This window comes from Trichomycterus rosablanca, chromosome 9, assembly GCF_030014385.1.
Source record: "Trichomycterus rosablanca isolate fTriRos1 chromosome 9, fTriRos1.hap1, whole genome shotgun sequence".
Classification (NCBI taxonomy): Eukaryota; Metazoa; Chordata; class Actinopteri; order Siluriformes; family Trichomycteridae; genus Trichomycterus; species Trichomycterus rosablanca.
The window spans coordinates 21,534,792-21,554,850 of NC_085996.1; the positions used below are offsets into that span (position 1 = coordinate 21,534,792).

Consider the following 20,059-nt stretch of genomic DNA (forward strand, 5'->3'; position numbering starts at 1 on the left):
AAATGATTTCTTTCTCACCATGGAAAAGTCGTTTCCTGGCTGTTGAATGGGATGTGTCATGATCCAGCCGTTCACTTAGCTGCTGCTCAAGCAAGCACATGTTAGACTGCAGGTCTGACCCTGAAAGTGAAGAAAGATGGTCATAAAAAAATCATAAGAGCAGCTTATTATTCAGTTTGTTGACTATTGATAAAGCGAATGTGTGTACCTGTATTCACACTCTTGGGAGCATCATACAGTCTCTGGTGTGTCTGCAGTTCACACTGTAGCCTACTTACAAGACGTCTGCTCTCACTCAACTGCTGCTGAAGTACATTAACCTCATGTTGAAGCCTGGACACAGCAACATGTATACAGTCTAAAGTTACAGAGTGTAAAATCAAATAGATTAACATGAACATAAAACACAAGCATTTCTTGGGTTTAGTTCTGTTCTTATTTTAATAGTTTCATGTGGCATATATGGTGCATGGGTCTTGTAGCGGTCTATTACGCAAGCCCACCACTACTGTGGTTGATCACAGTCATTCGCAATTCCTGCACTACTGCTCATACAGCACTACAAAACAGTGTACTTGATGAAAGAGATGAGCAGAAGCCCTCCCTCCTGATTTCCTGATTCACTGCCTGACAGTTGTATTAGCTCCCAAGGCAGTAAGATGCTGTAAACTGGGAAATTTCTCACTGAAAGTGCATGTGCAACAGAGATTTTGTGGGGTTTAGAAAGGAAAGTACCTGTTGGTGTTTTCCTGGCTAATTTGCTTGTCCTGCTTAAGCTGTACAGCTGCCTGCACATGCTCTCGCATCTCCGTTTGCAGTTGCCTAAACTGTCCTGCCCACTTCTCAGCCTCCAGTTCCGCCTGTTTCAGTCTGCTGCGCTCTAACAGGACTGCATCCCGCAACTGCATACCATCTTTGGACAAAACAAGAAATATATAAAAATCTGTACATAGAATTGTCTACAGGTCAGATATCAAAACACTGCATTGAATGCAAAAGGGAAGGGAGGCTGGGAAAGGAAAAACCCAGCCTGCAGTTTCTCTGTTGGGTGTTAGATATTCATCGGTTTTTAGTGTTCTCCCGTGCTTTAATGATCCCACCTGCCATGGAGATTGGTGGCAGTGCTAATTTACATTAAACATGTTCCTCTGCCTTGCCAGATATGGCCTGCAGAGGAGGTCTGGTCCAGTTTTCTGCTGTTGAATGACCCCAACACATTTTGATCTCCTTCTGAGAACTCAACCAGTGTTACGCCCTTTTTTCAGGTGCCACAAGGGCTGCCCTTGTAAGGTACCGCCCGTGCAATGCCATGTTCCATTTTTTTGTAGCATTTTTACAGATGCTGCAAAGCACAGCATGCTCATGCAGTACATCTTGTAAGCATCTCCCCAGCTGAGGTTTCAGTTTAAAGTCATGGATAGGCTGGTTAGATTGTTCATGATTCTTCAAGTAGCATGATCTCAGAATACTTAACACCCCACATGTCCTCTGTATTTAGTTATTATGATGTTATTTATATACTGTATTTTTTCAATGCCAATAGAGTGAAGATGGTATGTAACGTGTTCTATACCTCTGGTGGCTTGCTGAAGCTGAATCTGAAGAGCATTCTTTTCCTCTTTCAGAATTCGCACCTCATTAGACAGATGGCTGATGGAGTCCACGCCTTGAAAGTAGATGTTTGTTGGAGCAGCTACTAGATTATAAAGGTAATTAATGTAAAATAGATAAATGATGTTAAAACATCCTGTTAGTATATTTAACCAAGCTCTATAATAAAGACATCACAAATCTGTGTGTTATGTGTAATGAGGCAAAAAGCAGCCATCATGATTTTCACTGTTGTTTTGTAGGATTTGGATTGAAATACAAGACTGGGAGTCAAAGTGAATGCAGTTTCTAATTAGTTTGAATAACTTTCAGACCTCCATCATTGGTCATGTAGCCCAGTCTCTCTTCCAGCTGCCGTCTTAGACAATCGTTGGTCTGGATGGAATCCTCTAGCCGCCGATGAAGACTGCGAATCTCATTCAGGTGCTCCTCCAACAAATCTGTTCCTAAAACACAGAATGTAATTATATATATTAGATTTCTGCAATATATAGACACTGTATCCAGCCACTGATTCGAACCCGGGATCCCAGCAGTAGTGGACTAGCATAATGTACTGCAGCACCACAGAGTGATGGAATGTAGTAGGGCCGTACTAAATTCAAGGGAAACTGTGCTTAATTTTACGGACCTCTTTGTTCAAAAATCACAGATTTCATGTATTTTTAAAGAAAAGTGCCACATTTCACAGCAGTCATTAAATAACACTCATAAATTGAATGATAGAATAAATGGAAGCTACAATACACAGCATAGCCTATCTTAATAGTTGAATGTAAACCGAGAACTTCCAGCTAAGGTCCCAAATACGAAAATACTCATCCGTGTTTTGACACCCCCCTCCGTCCACAAAATTGGTTGGGAATTTTCAAAACTCAGTTATCCGAGTAGTGTTTTAACTGCTTTAGACTTTGACATTTTGGACATTTTAACAAACTGTTTGCTAAGTGAATTGCCGTGGGATTGCTAGTGTAACAGACTTTCTGTGGTGTAGTGTGCTGAGAGTGTTTGATGTATGTATACAAGTATTTTTTTTTTCCTTTTTTTCTCCCCCTTTAGCGCATCCGATTGTTCAATTTGCATCGTGCGTCCTCTCTGTCTATGCCGAACCCTGTCCTGACCGAGGAGGTCGAAGCTAACCCATATTCCCTCCGAAACATGGGCAGCAGCCGGATGCATTTTTGCCACCCACACATTGATGAGTTTGGCGCTACCTAGCGTTGCATGCGGAGAGACACACCCTAAGGGCACTCTTCCTCATCTCTGTGCAGAGAGAGAGAGAGAGAGAGAGAGACCCACATGCTGTTCTTTGTCCCACCCCCCAACTGAGCAACCGGCCAATCGTTGCTCATACAGCCACTCAGCCTCGAACCAGTGAGGCAGAGCTGGATTTGATACGAGGTATTCAGAATCCAGCTCTGGTTGCAGCGTGTCTTTTTACCGCTGCGCCACCTGAGCGGCTGTATGCAAGTATTGAGTGCATTTTGTCCCTTTGGGGATTTCATAATCAATAGAAAAGTGTGCTTCTCTACACACGTGATCATCTCTCTGTAGGCAAATTCTAAAGACGCTTAGTTACACTAGGACCGCCTAACAGTGCAAATTCACCAGTAAATGTAAGGCACTTATGCTACGCGAATAAAAACGTTAAAGAGCTAAACACAAATCTTACATTTTTAATTTCACAGCAAATTGCATATTACACAGGAAAAAGGCTCATTTCATGGTCCACGATGCAATCTCATGGCCGTGAATAAGGTAGGGCCTTAACTATAAAATTGTAATTTGCTATAGATTTGGTTATCCAGAATAAATTCTGTTTAGATTACTGGGGTGGTGTTTCTGTTTAAATAAAATGCATCACACAACCATAGTACCTGTGTGACGTGCACCAGACTGATACCCTGACGAGTTTGAAGAAATATCCCCACAAGCGCCTTCCCTCTTCGGCCGGGAACCATGTGTCATACTCCACAATGCACTGTTATCCAAAAGGCTGGTGCCTGGCTTTAGAACAGGGCTGGCATTGAGACTAGCAAGTGAAGACTGCTGAAAGGCTTGATGGGATAGCAGGTGCAAGTCAGTGAAGTTAGTCTGTGGGCTGGCTGTCAGTTGAAAACCGGACAAGGGTTTGACCTGAGCACCAACAAAGGCTGCGGAGAAAGCAAAAAAAACATTTTTTTTATGTAAACATGATTAAAGTAATGCAACAAAGACTAAAATGTAGCAGGTGCAAGTCTACAAAACGCTGGTCTGAGTTAGGAGCACTCATTTTATTTAGTGTTAGAAATCATGCAGTTATAAATCAAGGGTGGGATTTGGCCAACAAACAAGTGATAGTGGTACAAAGGCATAATCAAAGTGTTCTTTGTGTTTTTGTACATTGATTATTGTGCATAATATTTGACCTGGCTGGTCGTACAAACTGGCTGTGTCTTTGGGAGGAAGGTATACTGGACTTCACTGTTGCTGTACAACAGCGACATCTGCTGTCTGGTCCAGACACCTACAGATCTGTAGTTAGGGGTCTTTATAATCTTGCTCTTTAGATTGATTAACAGTTGTGATCATTTATTTCAGGAATGTCATCTTTACAATTACAGCTCACATTAAAATCCTATAGCCTTCCATCCAAACAGTGGTAGCACAGTGGGTAGAGCTTTGGCCTATCAGTCGGAAGAATGTCGGTTTGAATCCAGGCTCTGCTATGCAGCCACTGTTGGGCCCTTGAGCAAGGCCCTTAACCCTGTCTGCTCCAGCGTCCATTACCAGATCATATTTCACCTCTACAGCTGAAGGCCTCCCTTCCTGACTGAAGAGGGCTGTAACTAACACACACACACCCCTACAGGTGTGCTTCTTTTTCACCTGCACCAGGTGGGTTCATATGGAAATCTGTCCTGGAGAGTCATCCACCGATCTCTATTATCCCACGTCTTTGTGCAGTCACCATCGACCATCCAGCACAGGTAAGAAATCTGTCCAACCCTTTGTTTCCCGGACAAGCCAGTTACAGTCTGTATAAGTGCCCGGCTAGTCAGTAGGTGAATGAGAATTTAAGCGCAGTTATTTAAGTGCAACCGACAACCTACATTAACTACACACACACACACACACACATGCACAATGCTCACTGTTTCCGAGCTGCCTCTGCAGCATCTGTAGCTCCTGGTGCACCTCGGCCAGAGAGAAACTCCCTGCGGTATTATAACGGGGTCTTAGGTGTTGTGTATGAGGGTCAAATGGAAGAAAAGTCGTCTGTTTGGAAGGCCATTGAGGTGTCTGAGAAATTTGGGCAGAACTGAGCCCTGATGGTAAGAGGAAGGGGTAGAAGGAGATGAGAGGTCAAATGGTTCTACTCTAAGAAACGGTTCTGCTCCTAATATATAACGTGGTAAAATCAACACCATTATATGTGAATTGTAAATACTACAGCAATTAAAATGTGTCCTACCTGGCTGCGCATCCATTGGCCTGTGAGGGGTGCAGTGCATGCTGGCATAGCTGCTAGAGGACTTCTGGCTATGAGAAGAAGTGAGGGATGGCAGGCTGGATGGCTGTTTTGGTTTGGGGCTCTGATTACAGTAAGAATCTATGAAAGAAAAGAAAAGAGTGAAAAGATAATAGTGGTGGTTAGAAAGACACAAAACAAAATAAAGTAATATAAAAATTATTATTAGCTCCAATATTGCAGTATTATACCCTATATGGACAATTAATTACATAAAGGATATTATATGCCTCCAACTTTGCAGTAACAGTTTAGGAAAGGCCCTTTCCTGTTCCAGTATAACTGTGCCCCCGTACACAAAGCAAGGTTTATAAAGCAATGAAGAGAAGCTTTAAAAGGTTTAAAGTGGACTACACACAGCCCTGACCTCAGCCTCACTGAACAGCTTTGGAATGAACTGGAACATCAATTGAGGCTTTCTTGACCAACATCAGTGCCAGGCCTATAAATGCTCTATTGACTGAATGGGCACAAAATCCCACAGACATACTTCAAAACCTTGTGAGAAGAAATAGGATGAAATAGGATGTCCGACAAGATCACGGTCAGGTGTCCAAATACTTTTGGTCATATAGTGTATATATAGTACCCAAGTGGGTGTTTGATCAGGAGTGATGGGAAAACTGATGCTGCCACATACACCCATATTCTTAACTTATTTATTTATTAAGATTTTAACATCATGTTTTACACACTTTGGTTACATTCATGACAGGACACTAGCACACCAGCGCCGAGATTCTGAACTCCTCGGTTCGAAACTCGGCGTTGCCACCGGTCAGCTGGGCGCCATCTAGCGGGCAGAATTGGCAGTGCCTGCAGCAGACACGTTTCTGCTTGGGCGGGATGGCCGGACTATGTGGGTGGGGTCTTCAAACGCTGTGTAAGGACCCTGATTAGCAGATAGAGAGGTGCCTGTGCAGAATGCATGGGTGAAAAAGGGTTCCGCTAAGGGCTGCATGCAGGTCGGAAGAGGCGTGTGCAGCAATATCCCCTCCTTGACTGCAAATCAGGGCTCCCCCAGCAGTGGAAGACAAATTGACTACACTAAATTTGGAGAAAATGCATAAATAAAATAGGTCACTGACAAACCTCACTTGCATGTCTTTGGACTGTGGGAGAAAACAGGAGCTACTGGAGTAAATCCACACAGACACAGGGACAACATGCAAACTCAGAAAGGACCCACACTGCTTCATCTGGGAATCAAACCCAGGACCTTCTTGCTGTAAGGTGACAGTGCTACACACAAAGCCACCGTGCCGCCCGTAATGGGTTTTAATTTCAGAAGACAACATTAGCTGTTTTTTCCATAAACACTGTACATTCAAACCAAGATTCTAAATAAACAATAAACAGGACTGTAAAGAGGCCATATGAACCTTGTTCCTGTATGCATGTGCACGATTGGCTTACCAGCATTGCTTTTGTCGGCTGCTTCCTCTTGGCCAAAATCACTGGCAGTGTCCAGTTCTGAGCACAAATCCAGGTCTTCATTTGTATAATCCTGTTCATCCCTCACAAAAGATGTATGGTCTGACTGGTCTGAAGCTTCTGAAAGAACATGGCTGCTGGCAGGTGTATCCGAGCGGGGCTGCTGTTGCTCAAGTTTGGAGCGCAGTGACTCTATGAGCTTGTCCTTCTGCTGGAGTTCCTTGCTTAACCTGAGGAGTAGAAGTATCAACAGTCAATACAGCCACAGGAACAAAATTTTACATGATAAAATTTAGCCAACTCTATGTGTAGCATTTAGCAACTTGAGTTCACACAGGGATCAGTATTGCATACTGAGAGTTATTCACTGGTATCAGCCAGCAGAGGTCGCAGTTGCAGCAGCAACAAGTAGTCCCTTCAGCCCACACCACGCAGACATAGTCAATCATGTCTTTGAGGAACAAATATGGGCAAAGGAACTCAAGTTTGTCAACAAATGCATTAGAAAATTATTAAAATGTACCTCAAAGAAAGATCGGAAGGGGATTTGCATATTTCTCCCTTTACAGTGCATAATATCATTAAATGATTGAGAGAATCTGGAGGAATTTCAGGATCTCTGATCCTTCAGATGGCAGTGCATCAAGAATCGTCATTCATCAATAGCTGATATAACCACATGGGCAAGGGATTAATTTTGCAAACCTTTGTCAAGCACTACAATATGCAGTAACATTCACAATTAATACTTAAAAATTTACTGTGCAAAAAAAAAGCCTCATGTTAACCATATCCATGAGCGAAATCGACTTCTCTGGGCTCTTCGCTGTGTGCGCTGGACCAAAGACAAAAAATGACCATCCAGACTGTTATCAGCAACAAGCCCAAAAGCCAGGGTCTATCATGGTATGGGGCTGTGTCAGAGCCCTTGGCAAAGGTAATTTACACTTCTGTGATGGCAGAATGAATGCAGAAAACTTATTTTGATATTTTAGAACAACATATGCTGAGATATGCATATTCAAGAGGTCATCTTTTCCAGGGACGTCCGTGCATTTTTTAACAAGACAATGCAAAACCACATGCTGCACACATTACAAAGGCATGGCTGCGGAAGAAGAGGGTACTGGTACTGGACTGGCCTGTTATGTATTTACACACATAACATATGTATAACAATGTATATACTGTATGTATATTATTGGTGATATTGTCTACAAATAAATATACCCATAACTGATACATTGTATATATTTATAACTATAACAATATCCTTATTTCTATATTTATTCTTATATATCTGTATATATTGTTTATAAGAATAGATACACTACTGCTTCTATTACATGTATCAGATGCACAATTTGCACGTACTGTTTTTTTCTTTTGCATACCATATGTTGTATATATGCATGTTGTACATTCACTACACCTTACTTACTTTTTTGTACTAGTTTCTTTTCTTTGCTTGTTAAACTACTGAAGACCAATGATTGATAAATTATCTATCTATCTATCTATCTATCTATCTATCTATCTATCTATCTATCTATCTATCTATCTATCTATCTATCCATCCATCCATCCATCCATCCATCCATCCATCCATCCATCCATCCATCTATCTAATCATACGGACCCAACTTTTCTGGTTTGAGGTTGTAAAAGACTACTACTAATTTAGATCAAATACAACAGATTCTTTAGAACTTGGGTCAGTCGCCTGGTTAGAATCAGATAAAAATATGTTAATTAACATTGTTCTTGGTGCATGTCTGATTTCTTTTGCCATGTGCCTTGTCTAGCTAAATCTGGAGTGACAGCTTGTGGAGAGGCTGTATTTATTCGCACTGATTGTTCTTTGATTAAAGAGCTTGGCCCTGGCAGAGCTGATTGCAGTTCCATACAAGCTCACAAACGTGCACTGCTGCCTCGTGCTACCGCTGCCTCGTGCTACCGCTGCATACACTCTTTGTAATCACTCCTTGTAATGCGTATCAGTTTCACTTCCTGAGTTACCGTACACCCATACACACACACATAGAAACAGACACACACAATACTCTACCAAAGACCCTATTTCCCAATACCCACCAATAAAACGATGTAGCAAAAACACCAAACATCTAATCTATATATGCAGTGCATTTGTAGAGTGTGTGTGTGTCTGTGCTAAGAAGATTTAAAAAGACATTTAAAGTAAAATGACAATGTAAGATTCTACATATAACCACAGAGTTAAAGCTTTGCTCAGGTGAGCTTTATGGCTACAGTAATTTTGCTGTACTTCACAGCTTTATGTAGGTTTATTAGCAGTAAATGATTTCTCAGTAAACGTTTTCTCCTGATTTTAGCGAGTCCAATTTTTACCCAATTGCATTACGCTTTCTCTCCACTGGAGCTGACCCCTGCCGCGATTGAGGAGAGCGAGACTGTCACACGACCCCTCCGACACCTACACAAGACGAGTTCATATGCCGATCAGCTTTGTACATGGAGAGCCACACCTTGATCAATGCATTATTCCTCAACCCTGTGCAGATGTCATCAACCAGCCAGCAGAGGTCGTAATTCGCTCAGTTATGAGAAGTCCCTATCCGGCTTATCCTACCCTATGAACAACAGCCAATCGTTGTTAATGCAGCCACCTGGGCGCCCAAGTGGCGCAGCGGGATATTCCGCTTGCACACTAGCACCGAGTTTCTGAACTCCTCGGTTCGAAACTCAGTGTTCCCTCCGGTCAGCTGGGCGCCATCTAGCGGGCATAATTGGCAGTGCCTGCAGCAGATACTAACTGGCCAAGGTACAGTGTATCACGAAAGTGAGTACACCCCTCACATTTCTGCAAATATTTCATTATATCTTTTCATGGGACAACACTATAGACATGAAACTTGGATATAACTTAGAGTAGTCAGTGTACAACTTGTATAGCAGTGTAGATTTACTGTCTTCTGAAAATAACTCAACACACAGCCATTAATGTCTAAATAGCTGGCAACATAAGTGAGTACACCCCACAGTGAACATGTCCAAATTGTGCCTAAAGTGTCAATATTTTGTGTGACCACCATTATTATCACTGCCTTAACTCTCCTGGGCATGGAATTCACCAGAGCTGCACAGGTTGCTACTGGAATCCTCTTCCACTCCTCCGTGATGACATCACGGAGCTGGTGGATGTTAGACACCTTAAACTCCTCCACCTTCCACTTGAGGATGCGCCACAGGTGCTCAATTGGGTTTAGTCCATCACCTTTACCTTCAGCTTCCTCAGCAAGGCAGTTGTCATCTTGGAGGTTGTGTTTGGGGTCGTTATCCTGTTGGAAAACTGCCATGAGGCCCAGTTTTCGAAGGGAGGGGATCATGCTCTGTTTCAGAATGTCACAGTACATGTTGGAATTCATGTTTCCCTCAATGAACTGCAGCTCCCCAGTGCCAGCAACACTCATGCAGCCCAAGACCATGATGCTACCACCACCATGCTTGACTGTAGGCAAGATACAGTTGTCTTGGTACTTCTCACCAGGGCGCCGCCACACATGCTGGACACCATCTGAGCCAAACAAGTTTATCTTGGTCTCGTCAGACCACAGGGCATTCCAGTAATCCATGTTCTTGGACTGCTTGTCTTCAGCAAACTGTTTGCTGGCTTTCTTGTGCGTCAGCTTCCTTCTGGGATGACGACCATGCAGACCGAGTTGATGCAGTGTGCGGCGTATGGTCTGAGCACTGACAGGCTGACCTCCCACGTCTTCAACCTCTGCAGCAATGCTGGCAGCACTCATGTGTCTATTTTTTAAAGCCAACCTCTGGATATGACGCCGAACACGTGGACTCAACTTCTTTGGTCGACCCTGGCGAAGCCTGTTCCGAGTGGAACCTGTCCTGGAAAACCGCTGTATGACCTTGGCCACCATGCTGTAGCTCAGTTTCAGGGTGTTAGCAATCTTCTTATAGCCCAGGCCATCTTTGTGGAGAGCAACAATTCTATTTCTCACATCCTCAGAGAGTTCTTTGCCATGAGGTGCCATGTTGAATATCCAGTGGCCAGTATGAGAGAATTGTACCCAAAACACCAAATTTAACAGCCCTGCTCCCCATTTACACCTGGGACCTTGACACATGGCACCAGGGAGGGACAACGACACATTTGGGCACAATTTGGACATGTTCACTGTGGGGTGTACTCACTTATGTTGCCAGCTATTTAGACATTAATGGCTGTGTGTTGAGTTATTTTCAGAAGACAGTAAATCTACACTGCTATACAAGCTGTCCACTGACTACTCTAAGTTATATCCAAGTTTCATGTCTATAGTGTTGTCCCATGAAAAGATATAATGAAATATTTGCAGAAATGTGAGGGGTGTACTCACTTTCGTGATACACTGTATATGCAGGCTGGGGGCCGGACTATGTATGGGTGGGTGGGTCTTCATATGCTGTGTAAGGACCCTGATTGGCGGAAGAGACGCCTGTGCAGAAAGCAGGGGCGAGAAGAGGAGGGCTGTGCACGTGTGCTCTCCTCGAATGCAATCTGGTATCTCTGGCAGCAGAGGAAGACAAAATTGAGTGTGCTAAATCAGGAGAAAAATGGGGAGAAAATGCATGAAGAAAAAAAAAAAGCCTGATGGCAGAGCGGAGAATCAATATGATGTATTCAAAATCCCAGCTCTGGTGTGCTAGTGTGTTTTACCACTGCGCCACCTGGGCGGCAATTATTTAGATATTTTTAAGGCTTTTTGAGAGCAGAACAAATATGGCAGTTCTAACATAAAGGTTTTGCTGCTAGCTTAAGTCTGATAGGGCATGAAAGTTTCTCTGCTTTACTACACAGTCATTATGGAGAACTTTATTGCAATTAGTTAAAAAATAAAACAGTATAAAAGCCTTAAACCAGCTGAAAAACTAGGAAAACATACAAGTAGGTTTTCTTCTAATGTTCTACCTAAAAATATAAATCATAATAAGCCATTGCCCTCTTCCTCTTACTTTTCTATCTGTCGCTGCAATGCCCTTCTCTCTCTTTCCATCTGTTTCCTCAGCAGCACCAGCTCTCTCTCCCGTACCTGGCTCTCCCAAAGAGAGAAGGAGAAGAGCGAGTTGCGATACAGTGGGCTGTTCTTAGACAGCATGGACCTCCATAGCGGAACCATGGCGCCTCTTTCCATCTGTCCGCCTGCATGCCTTTGTGCCTGGGCTATAATCATCCTCTCCTCGCTCTGGCTCAACTGACTCGACCATTTAAATAATGGAACACACAGAGCCACAAGCCCTCGGTGCTAGGCTTTGTTGTGGCAACCAGTTAGCTGACAACTGAAGGAGCAGGAGTTGATCAGATAGGGACTCGGGAGGTCCGCTTCTATCTTCCGTTCTTTGCCTATTTCAATTAGTGATGAAGCTGGTTGTTGACAGATTGCCTGGGATCCCCACTCAAACAAAGTGCATTTTAAATTCCCAGATTAGGCAAATAGTTTCCAGAAAGGCTTTTCCAAGGACGCTATGTAGAAAGAATTCTGCTGTCCTAGTTTGCGAATATCCAACAGCGAATAAAATCCAACCCTGGATCAGGGGAGAAGCAGCCATGGTCGTAGGCATTCTTCCACTTCTTCTTTCGATTCTGTTTAATTATGAAACTACTAGGTCACTCTGTGAGCGTGCAGAAAAAGAAAATTCCTAAATGTCAGGAATCAACTCTGTACAACCCCTCATAGTCTGTACTTCCAGAAACATCCGCTCCATCACAGGGTTAAAGCTAATAAGGGTCATTTCCTAAAACACATTGTCCTTCCCCGTCAGCTTCCGACAACAAAAATACCCTGGCAGTAGAGTGAGTATGTGTATATTTATGTGTGTATGGCCTGGATTGTGCTCTGAACAGAAACAGGATGCCTCAGTAAATAAAGATAGATTAGCCTTTAATTCCTTGTGTAGTGTCCCCATAAGGCTTTTAAGTCCGTCGTTAATTCAGTTAAGAAATGAATATATACTGGCACAACATATGCAGCACTGCTAATCCTTGTAGTAGTAGTGGAATATGTGCAGAACTATTGTTACCCACAGCAGCAACAACAGAAACAAACCACAAAGCAAAACTTTCCTCCTTAGCAATCCAGCTCATTTGATCTCACTCTTCTTATTTCTGTCTTTTATCTGCTATCTTCTTGAATTCTTCATTTTGCATTCTCCGTCTTTCTCTTTCTGGTTGTAGCTGCATCTGACCTACTTCACTCTCTCATGAGGTTTAATAATCTAACCTGATTAGCACCCAAGTCAGCAGCCTATCCTAATCCCAAGAGCGCTAGCTTAACTGCAGCACTAAACTTGTAATAGGACGGTTCCAAAAGCAAAGCTTTATGTGAGGGCCACAAAGGCACAAATCAAAACCGCACGCAAAGGACATCAACCTGACACAAGTGTCTCGTTCCTCCAGTCAATTATAAGCTCTGACTAAATGGGTGCACTGGCACCAAAATACGGTGAAGTCCAGCTGCACATCTGGTTCACCATCTGTGCTTTTCATTGGCTTCTCGGATTACCCACAGTGTAAAAGCTTGACCTTACATCCTGTCAGAAATAAAAAGGTGGCTTTTCCTGAAAAATGATACCATCAGAAACACTGTATGATCCCAGAAAGACCAAGCATGCCATGTCAAAACAGGCAATTAGTGATTCCAAATCCCTAAAGATCCCAATCTATATGAATGAGGTTTAAATCCAGCTCAGGAGTCTTCAAATAAATGTGTCCCTATGGGCTGAAATCCTTCGCTAGTGCCTCCTCTGAGAATCCACTGTGCTCTTGTATCTTGCTGAGTTGGTGTGATCGAGCTTCAGTGTTTGGTGCTGGAAGAGCAACCAATGCACAGTCGTTCAACAATCCCAGCTCTAAACAATGACGTTGTAGGACCTGAGGCAGTGGGTCTCCTGATCTGTATCTGCACACACACACACAGTGTTACCCTCAGCTGATCCTGAAATCCAAAGAACTGCATTGATTGTGGTGCCAATTTCGAAGACCAGAGTTCACAAAATAGTTGAAGTCAAAGTGAACTAACACAGATGTTCTCATTATTAGATCAATATTAACTAACACAGCACTAGCACACACAGTGCACATGTTTGCACTACATCCAGTTTTATTTATAATACACAAGCATGTCACTTAAAATTCTCACTCCCAAGTGCATAAACAGTGGCTGCCCTTTTCTGAATGAAAACACTCAAAAACATACAAAGTCTTTAAAGCTCGCCACCTCCAGTACTATTACCCACTTACTACCACACACTGATGCATGATGGGTAAAATTAGGGTAATCTCCCTAAGGGCTCCCATTGCTTTGTTGCTAAAGATGAATGGAAAAGATGGGAGGCATCAGAAGGAATGAATGAACCAATAAATTGTCTCCTGACACTTCATATTTGCATTAGCTGTAGTTGGCTGCTTCCGAAATCCCATACTTAAACAGTGCGTACTAAATTCGAGACAGTGCACACTGCTCGGCCAGTAAAGTAGTAAGCTCTTTTAGTAACGTTACTCAGGGTTGTACGCAATCATACATTTAAAATTTTTGTCTTACCTACACTTGTAAACAGTCGACTCTCTGCTTTCTGCCATCTATCAGCTCCAGTTGAATGGGGTAGATTATGGGATAGATTATCAGACCGCAAGTGTGCTGTGTTTGCATACTCAAAAATGGCTTTTTTCGTGCACTGTTTAATGAATACTACGTATTCGGACACACTAACCGCTCTCGTGTACTGCTTTCGTGTACTGTTCAGTATGGAAGTATGCAATTTCAGACGCAGCTGTTGTTACAGTAAGCGTACATGGAAAGTGAACTAGGGGCATATCAATGTTGTCATAAAACAGTAGCATAAAAAGGAAAAGGAAAACATTGGACTAAGAAGTGGAATGAGTGAGATTGATAGGATAGCACAGCATTAGTATTGATATGAAAAAAGCAGGAACAAAAAATCTCTGTCAAATTCCAGTTGAGTCAGAGTATGGTGGCCGAAATATAGATTAGATATCTGTGATAGATTTCAAGTGGAACCGGACCTGCCCCGACAATTACCAGGATAAAGCACTTACTCACTTTCTTAACCGCTTTTCCAATTATGGTTGCCGGGGGGGCTGGAGCGCCCGGAGGAAACCCACGCAGACACGGGGAGAACATGCAAACTCCGCACAGAGGACCAGGACCGCCCCGCCTGAGGATCGAACCCAGGACCTTCTTGCTGTGAGGCGACAGTGCTACCCACCGAGCCACCGTGCCGCCCCAGGATAAAGCAGTTGATGTAAATTAAAACAAAAAATGAAATAATAATAATAATACAAAAAAATAATTAAAAATAGCCCACAGTGACTATTCCATTTTACAGAATTTCTTTTCCTTTGATATATGAGAAGAATGACCTTCAATTTATAGGCTATTTCTCTTTGTCCTCCTATTGACCAGCATGTCTCCTGAACAGTTAATTTCCCTCTATTGATTTGACATCCAATACTCCCACACGGACCAGTACAGAACAAGCATGAATTGGGAAATTGATAACGAATGACCATGCAGGTCAATGTTTGTGCTCTTTCCACTGAGCATTAGTGCTCTGTCGTAATAAGCCATTATGTAAGCAGAAGCAGTGGAGTCTGTCAGTGTATCCAAGAACAAAATGAAGAGGTGAAAATAAAAAAGATTTTGGAGTTGGAGCTGGCTGATAGCATAGAATAGATTCAAACCTGCGTCTCAGTGATGGTGGGCGAAGCAGCTACTAAACAACAATTTCTGGCTTAAGTCAGATGTTATATGTGTGTATTAGCTAGTGTACAATGTGGGAATGTTTCTGTGGACCTAAGAGCAGTGTCACAAGCATGCAACTTCTTACCGGATCGCTAGAAGTTCATGACCAGTTTTGTCATCTGGAACTTCAGAGTAATCTCCTGCATGGAAAAGTAAAAAAGGACTGTTTGAAAACAGAATCTACATACAGCTTCTCTGTGCACATGTAAATGTATGTCTGTGTGTACTCACGGCTGCTGATCTTGGCTGCCACTCTCTGGGCCAGGGATGAGCTCTGAGCAAGCTGATCTCTGAAGCTCTCACCCATGTAGTAGTCGATGTCATTGGCACGCAGCAGCTCCTCAAAAGCTTTAGTTGTGTCTCCAAGGTGCTGCGTCAGGACATGACACACGCTTCGCCCCTCGCGCATCCTCTGCCTCAAGTGAGAGAGCTCCCGAGCTTGAGCCTGGATCAGTGTGTCTAAACTACTGCAGTACACAAACAGTGGGGATTTATATCAAATTGTGGCATGCTGTGTATAATATATATATATATACAGTGTATCACAAAAGTGAGTACACCCCTCACATTTCTGCAGATATTTAAGTATATCTTTTCATGGGACAACACTGACAAAATGACACTTTGACACAATGAAAAGTAGTCTGTGTGCAGCTTATATAACAGTGTAAATTTATTCTTCCCTCAAAATAACTCAATATACAGCCATTAATGTCTAAACCACCGGCAACAAAAGGGAGTACACCCCTTAGTGAAAGTTCCTGAAGTGTCAATATTTTGTGTGGCCACCATTATTTCCCAGAACTGCCTTAACTCTCCTGGGCATGGAGTTTACCAGAGCTTCACAGGTTGCCACTGGAATGCTTTTCCACTCCTCCATGATGACATCACGGAGCTGGCGGATATTCGAGACTTTGCGCTCCTCCACCTTCCGCTTGAGGATGCCCCAAAGATGTTCTATTGGGTTTAGGTCTGGAGACATGCTTGGCCAGTCCATCACCTTTACCCTCAGCCTCTTCAATAAAGCAGTGGTCGTCTTAGAGGTGTGTTTGGGGTCATTATCATGCTGGAACACTGCCCTGCGACCCAGTTTCCGGAGGGAGGGGATCATGCTCTGCTTCAGTATTTCACAGTACATATTGGAGTTCATGTGTCCCTCAATGAAATGTAACTCCCCAACACCTGCTGCACTCATGCAGCCCCAGACCATGGCATTCCCACCACCATGCTTGACTGTAGGCATGACACACTTATCTTTGTACTCCTCACCTGATTGCCGCCACACATGCTTGAGACCATCTGAACCAAACAAATTAATCTTGGTCTCATCAGACCATAGGACATGGTTCCAGTAATCCATGTCCTTTGTTGACATGTCTTCAGCAAACTGTTTGAGGGCTTTCTTGTGTAGAGACTTCAGAAGAGGCTTCCTTCTGGGGTGACAGCCATGCAGACCAATTTGATGTAGTGTGCGGCGTATGGTCTGAGCACTGACAGGCTGACCCCCCACCTTTTCAATCTCTGCAGCAATGCTGACAGCACTCCTGCGCCTATCTTTCAAAGACAGCAGTTGGATGTGACGCTGAGCACGTGCACTCAGCTTCTTTGGACGACCAACGCGAGGTCTGTTCTGAGTGGACCCTGCTCTTTTAAAACGCTGGATGATCTTGGCCACTGTGCTGCAGCTCAGTTTCAGGGTGTTGGCAATCTTCTTGAAGCCTTGGCCATCTTCATGTAGCGCAACAATTCGTCTTTTAAGATCCTCAGAGAGTTCTTTGCCATGAGGTGCCATGTTGGAACTTTCAGTGACCAGTATGAGAGAGTGTGAGAGCTGAACTACTAAATTGAACACACCTGCTCCCTATGCACACCTGAGACCTAGTAACACTAACAAATCACATGACATTTTGGAGGGAAAATGACAAGCAGTGCTCAATTTGGACATTTAGGGGTGTAGTCTCTTAGGGGTGTACTCACTTTTGTTGCCGGTGGTTTAGACATTAATGGCTGTATATTGAGTTATTTTGAGGGAAGAATAAATTTACACTGTTATATAAGCTGCACACAGACTACTTTTCATTGTGTCAAAGTGTCATTTTGTCAGTGTTGTCCCATGAAAAGATATACTTAAATATCTGCAGAAATGTGAGGGGTGTACTCACTTCTGTGATACACTGTATATACAGGTCCTTCTCAAAAAATTAGCATATTGTGATAAAGTTCATTATTTTCCATAATGTAATGATAAAAATTAAACTTTCATATATTTTAGATTCATTGCACACCAACTGAAATATTTCAGGTCTTTTATTGTTTTAATACTGATGATTTTGGCATACAGCTCATGAAAACCCAAAATCTCAAAAAATTAGCATATCATGAAAAGGTTCTCTAAACGAGCTATTAACCTAATCATCTGAATCAACGAATTAACTCTAAACACCTGCAAAAGATTCCTGAGGCTTTTAAAAACTCCCAGCCTGGTTCATTACTCAAAACTGCAATCATGGGTAAGACTGCCGACCTGACTGCTGTCCAGAAGGCCATCATTGACACCCTCAAGCAAGAGGGTAAGACACAGAAAGAAATTTCTGAACGAATAGGCTGTTCCCAGAGTGCTGTATCAAGGCACCTCAGTGGGAAGTCTGTGGGAAGGAAAAAGTGTGGCAGAAAACGCTGCACAACGAGAAGAGGTGACCGGACCCTGAGGAACATTGTGGAGAAGGGCCGATTCCAGACCTTGGGGGACCTGCGGAAGCAGTGGACTGAGTCTGGAGTAGAAACATCCAGAGCCACCGTGCACAGGCGTGTGCAGGAAATGGACTACAGGTGCCGCATTCCCCAGGTCAAGCCACTTTTGAACCAGAAACAGCGGCAGAAGCGCCTGACCTGGGCTACAGAGAAGCAGCACTGGACTGTTGCTCAGTGGTCCAAAGTACTGTTTTCGGATGAAAGCAAATTTTGCATGTCATTCGGAAATCAAGGTGCCAGAGTCTGGAGGAAGACTGGGGAGAAGGAAATGCCAAAATGCCTGAAGTCCAGTGTCAAGTACCCACAGTCAGTGATGGTCTGGGGTGCCATGTCAGCTGCTGGTGTTGGTCCACTGTGTTTTATCAAGGGCAGGGTCAATGCAGCTAGCTATCAGGAGATTTTGGAGCACTTCATGCTTACATCTGCTGAAAAGCTTTATGGAGATGAAGATTTCATTTTTCAGCACGACCTGGCACCTGCTCACAGTGCCAAAACCACTGGTGAATGGTTTACTGACCATGGTATTACTGTGCTCAATTGGCCTGCCAACTCTCCTGACCTGAACCCCATAGAGAATCTGTGGGATATTGTGAAGAGAAAGTTGAGAGACACAAGACCCAACACTCTGGATGAGCTTAAGGCCACTATCGAAGCATCCTGGGCCTCCATAACACCTCAGCAGTGCCACAGGCTGATTGCCTCCATGCCACGCCGCATTGAAGCAGTCATTTCTGCAAAAGGATTCCCGACCAAGTATTGAGTGCATAACTGAACATAATTATTTGAAGGTTGACTTTTTTTGTATTAAAAACACTTTTCTTTTATTGGTCGGATGAAATATGCTAATTTTTTGAGATAGGAATTTTGGGTTTTCATGAGCTGTATGCCAAAATCATCAGTATTAAAACAATAAAAGACCTGAAATATTTCAGTTGGTGTGCAATGAATCTAAAATATATGAAAGTTTAATTTTTATCATTACATTATGGAAAATAATGAACTTTATCACAATATGCTAATTTTTTGAGAAGGACCTGTATATATATATATATACAGGGGTTGGACAAAATAACTGAAACACCTGGTTTTAGACCACAATAATTTATTAGTATGGTGTAGGTCCTCCTTTTGCGGCCAATACAGCGTCAATTCGTCTTGGAAATGACATATACAAGTCCTGCACAGTGGTCAGAGGGATTTTAAGCCATTCTTCTTGCAGGATAGTGGCCAGGTCACTACGTGATGCTGGTGGAGGAAAACGTTTCCTGACTCGCTTCTCCAAAACACCCCAAAGTGGCTCAATAATATTTAGATCTGGTGACTGTGCAGGCCATGGGAGATGTTCAACTTCACTTTCATGTTCATCAAACCAATCTTTCACCAGTCTTGCTGTGTGTATTGGTGCATTGTCATCCTGATACACGGCACCGCCATTGGATGCACATGGTCCTCCAGAATGGTTCGGTAGTCCTTGGCAGTGACGCGCCCATCTAGCACAAGTATTGGGCCAAGGGAATGCCATGATATGGCAGCCCAAACCATCACTGATCCACCCCCATGCTTCACTCTGGGCATGCAACAGTCTGGGTGGTACGCTTCTTTGGGGCTTCTCCACACCGTAACTCTCCCGGATGTGGGGAAAACAGTAAAGGTGGACTCATCAGAGAACAATACATGTTTCACATTGTCCACAGCCCAAGATTTGCGCTCCTTGCACCATTGAAACCGACGTTTGGCATTGGCACGAGTGACCAAAGGTTTGGCTATAGCAGCCCGGCCGTGTATATTGACCCTGTGGAGCTCCCGACGGACAGTTCTGGTGGAAACAGGAGAGTTGAGGTGCACATTTAATTCTGCCGTGATTTGGGCAGCCGTGGTTTTATGTTTTTTGGATACAATCCGGGTTAGCACCCGAACATCCCTTTCAGACAGCTTCCTCTTGCGTCCACAG

At 43.3% G+C, this 20,059-nt stretch overlaps 1 protein-coding gene across 6 annotated transcripts in view; it reads right to left on the reverse strand.

The window, feature by feature from the left end:
* Nucleotides 1-20,059, reverse strand: part of pde4dip (phosphodiesterase 4D interacting protein) — a 139,176-nt gene that overhangs the window by 20,184 nt on the left and 98,933 nt on the right. For 4 of the 6 annotated variants that reach the window (XM_063002064.1, XM_063002061.1, XM_063002058.1 and 1 more), the window contains 11 exons: nucleotides 15,589-15,824; nucleotides 15,443-15,497; nucleotides 6,539-6,786; nucleotides 5,066-5,203; nucleotides 4,746-4,919; nucleotides 3,489-3,764; nucleotides 1,926-2,057; nucleotides 1,574-1,696; nucleotides 736-913; nucleotides 209-333; nucleotides 19-120 (listed from right to left, as the gene is read on the reverse strand). In XM_063002064.1, the coding sequence (XP_062858134.1) occupies nucleotides 19-120; nucleotides 209-333; nucleotides 736-913; nucleotides 1,574-1,696; nucleotides 1,926-2,057; nucleotides 3,489-3,764; nucleotides 4,746-4,919; nucleotides 5,066-5,203; nucleotides 6,539-6,786; nucleotides 15,443-15,497; nucleotides 15,589-15,824 (1,787 nt within the window). The remainder of the gene's footprint in view (nucleotides 1-18; nucleotides 121-208; nucleotides 334-735; nucleotides 914-1,573; nucleotides 1,697-1,925; nucleotides 2,058-3,488; nucleotides 3,765-4,745; nucleotides 4,920-5,065; nucleotides 5,204-6,538; nucleotides 6,787-15,442; nucleotides 15,498-15,588; nucleotides 15,825-20,059) is intronic. The other 2 variants (XM_063002059.1, XM_063002062.1) reach the window with 2 other exon arrangements.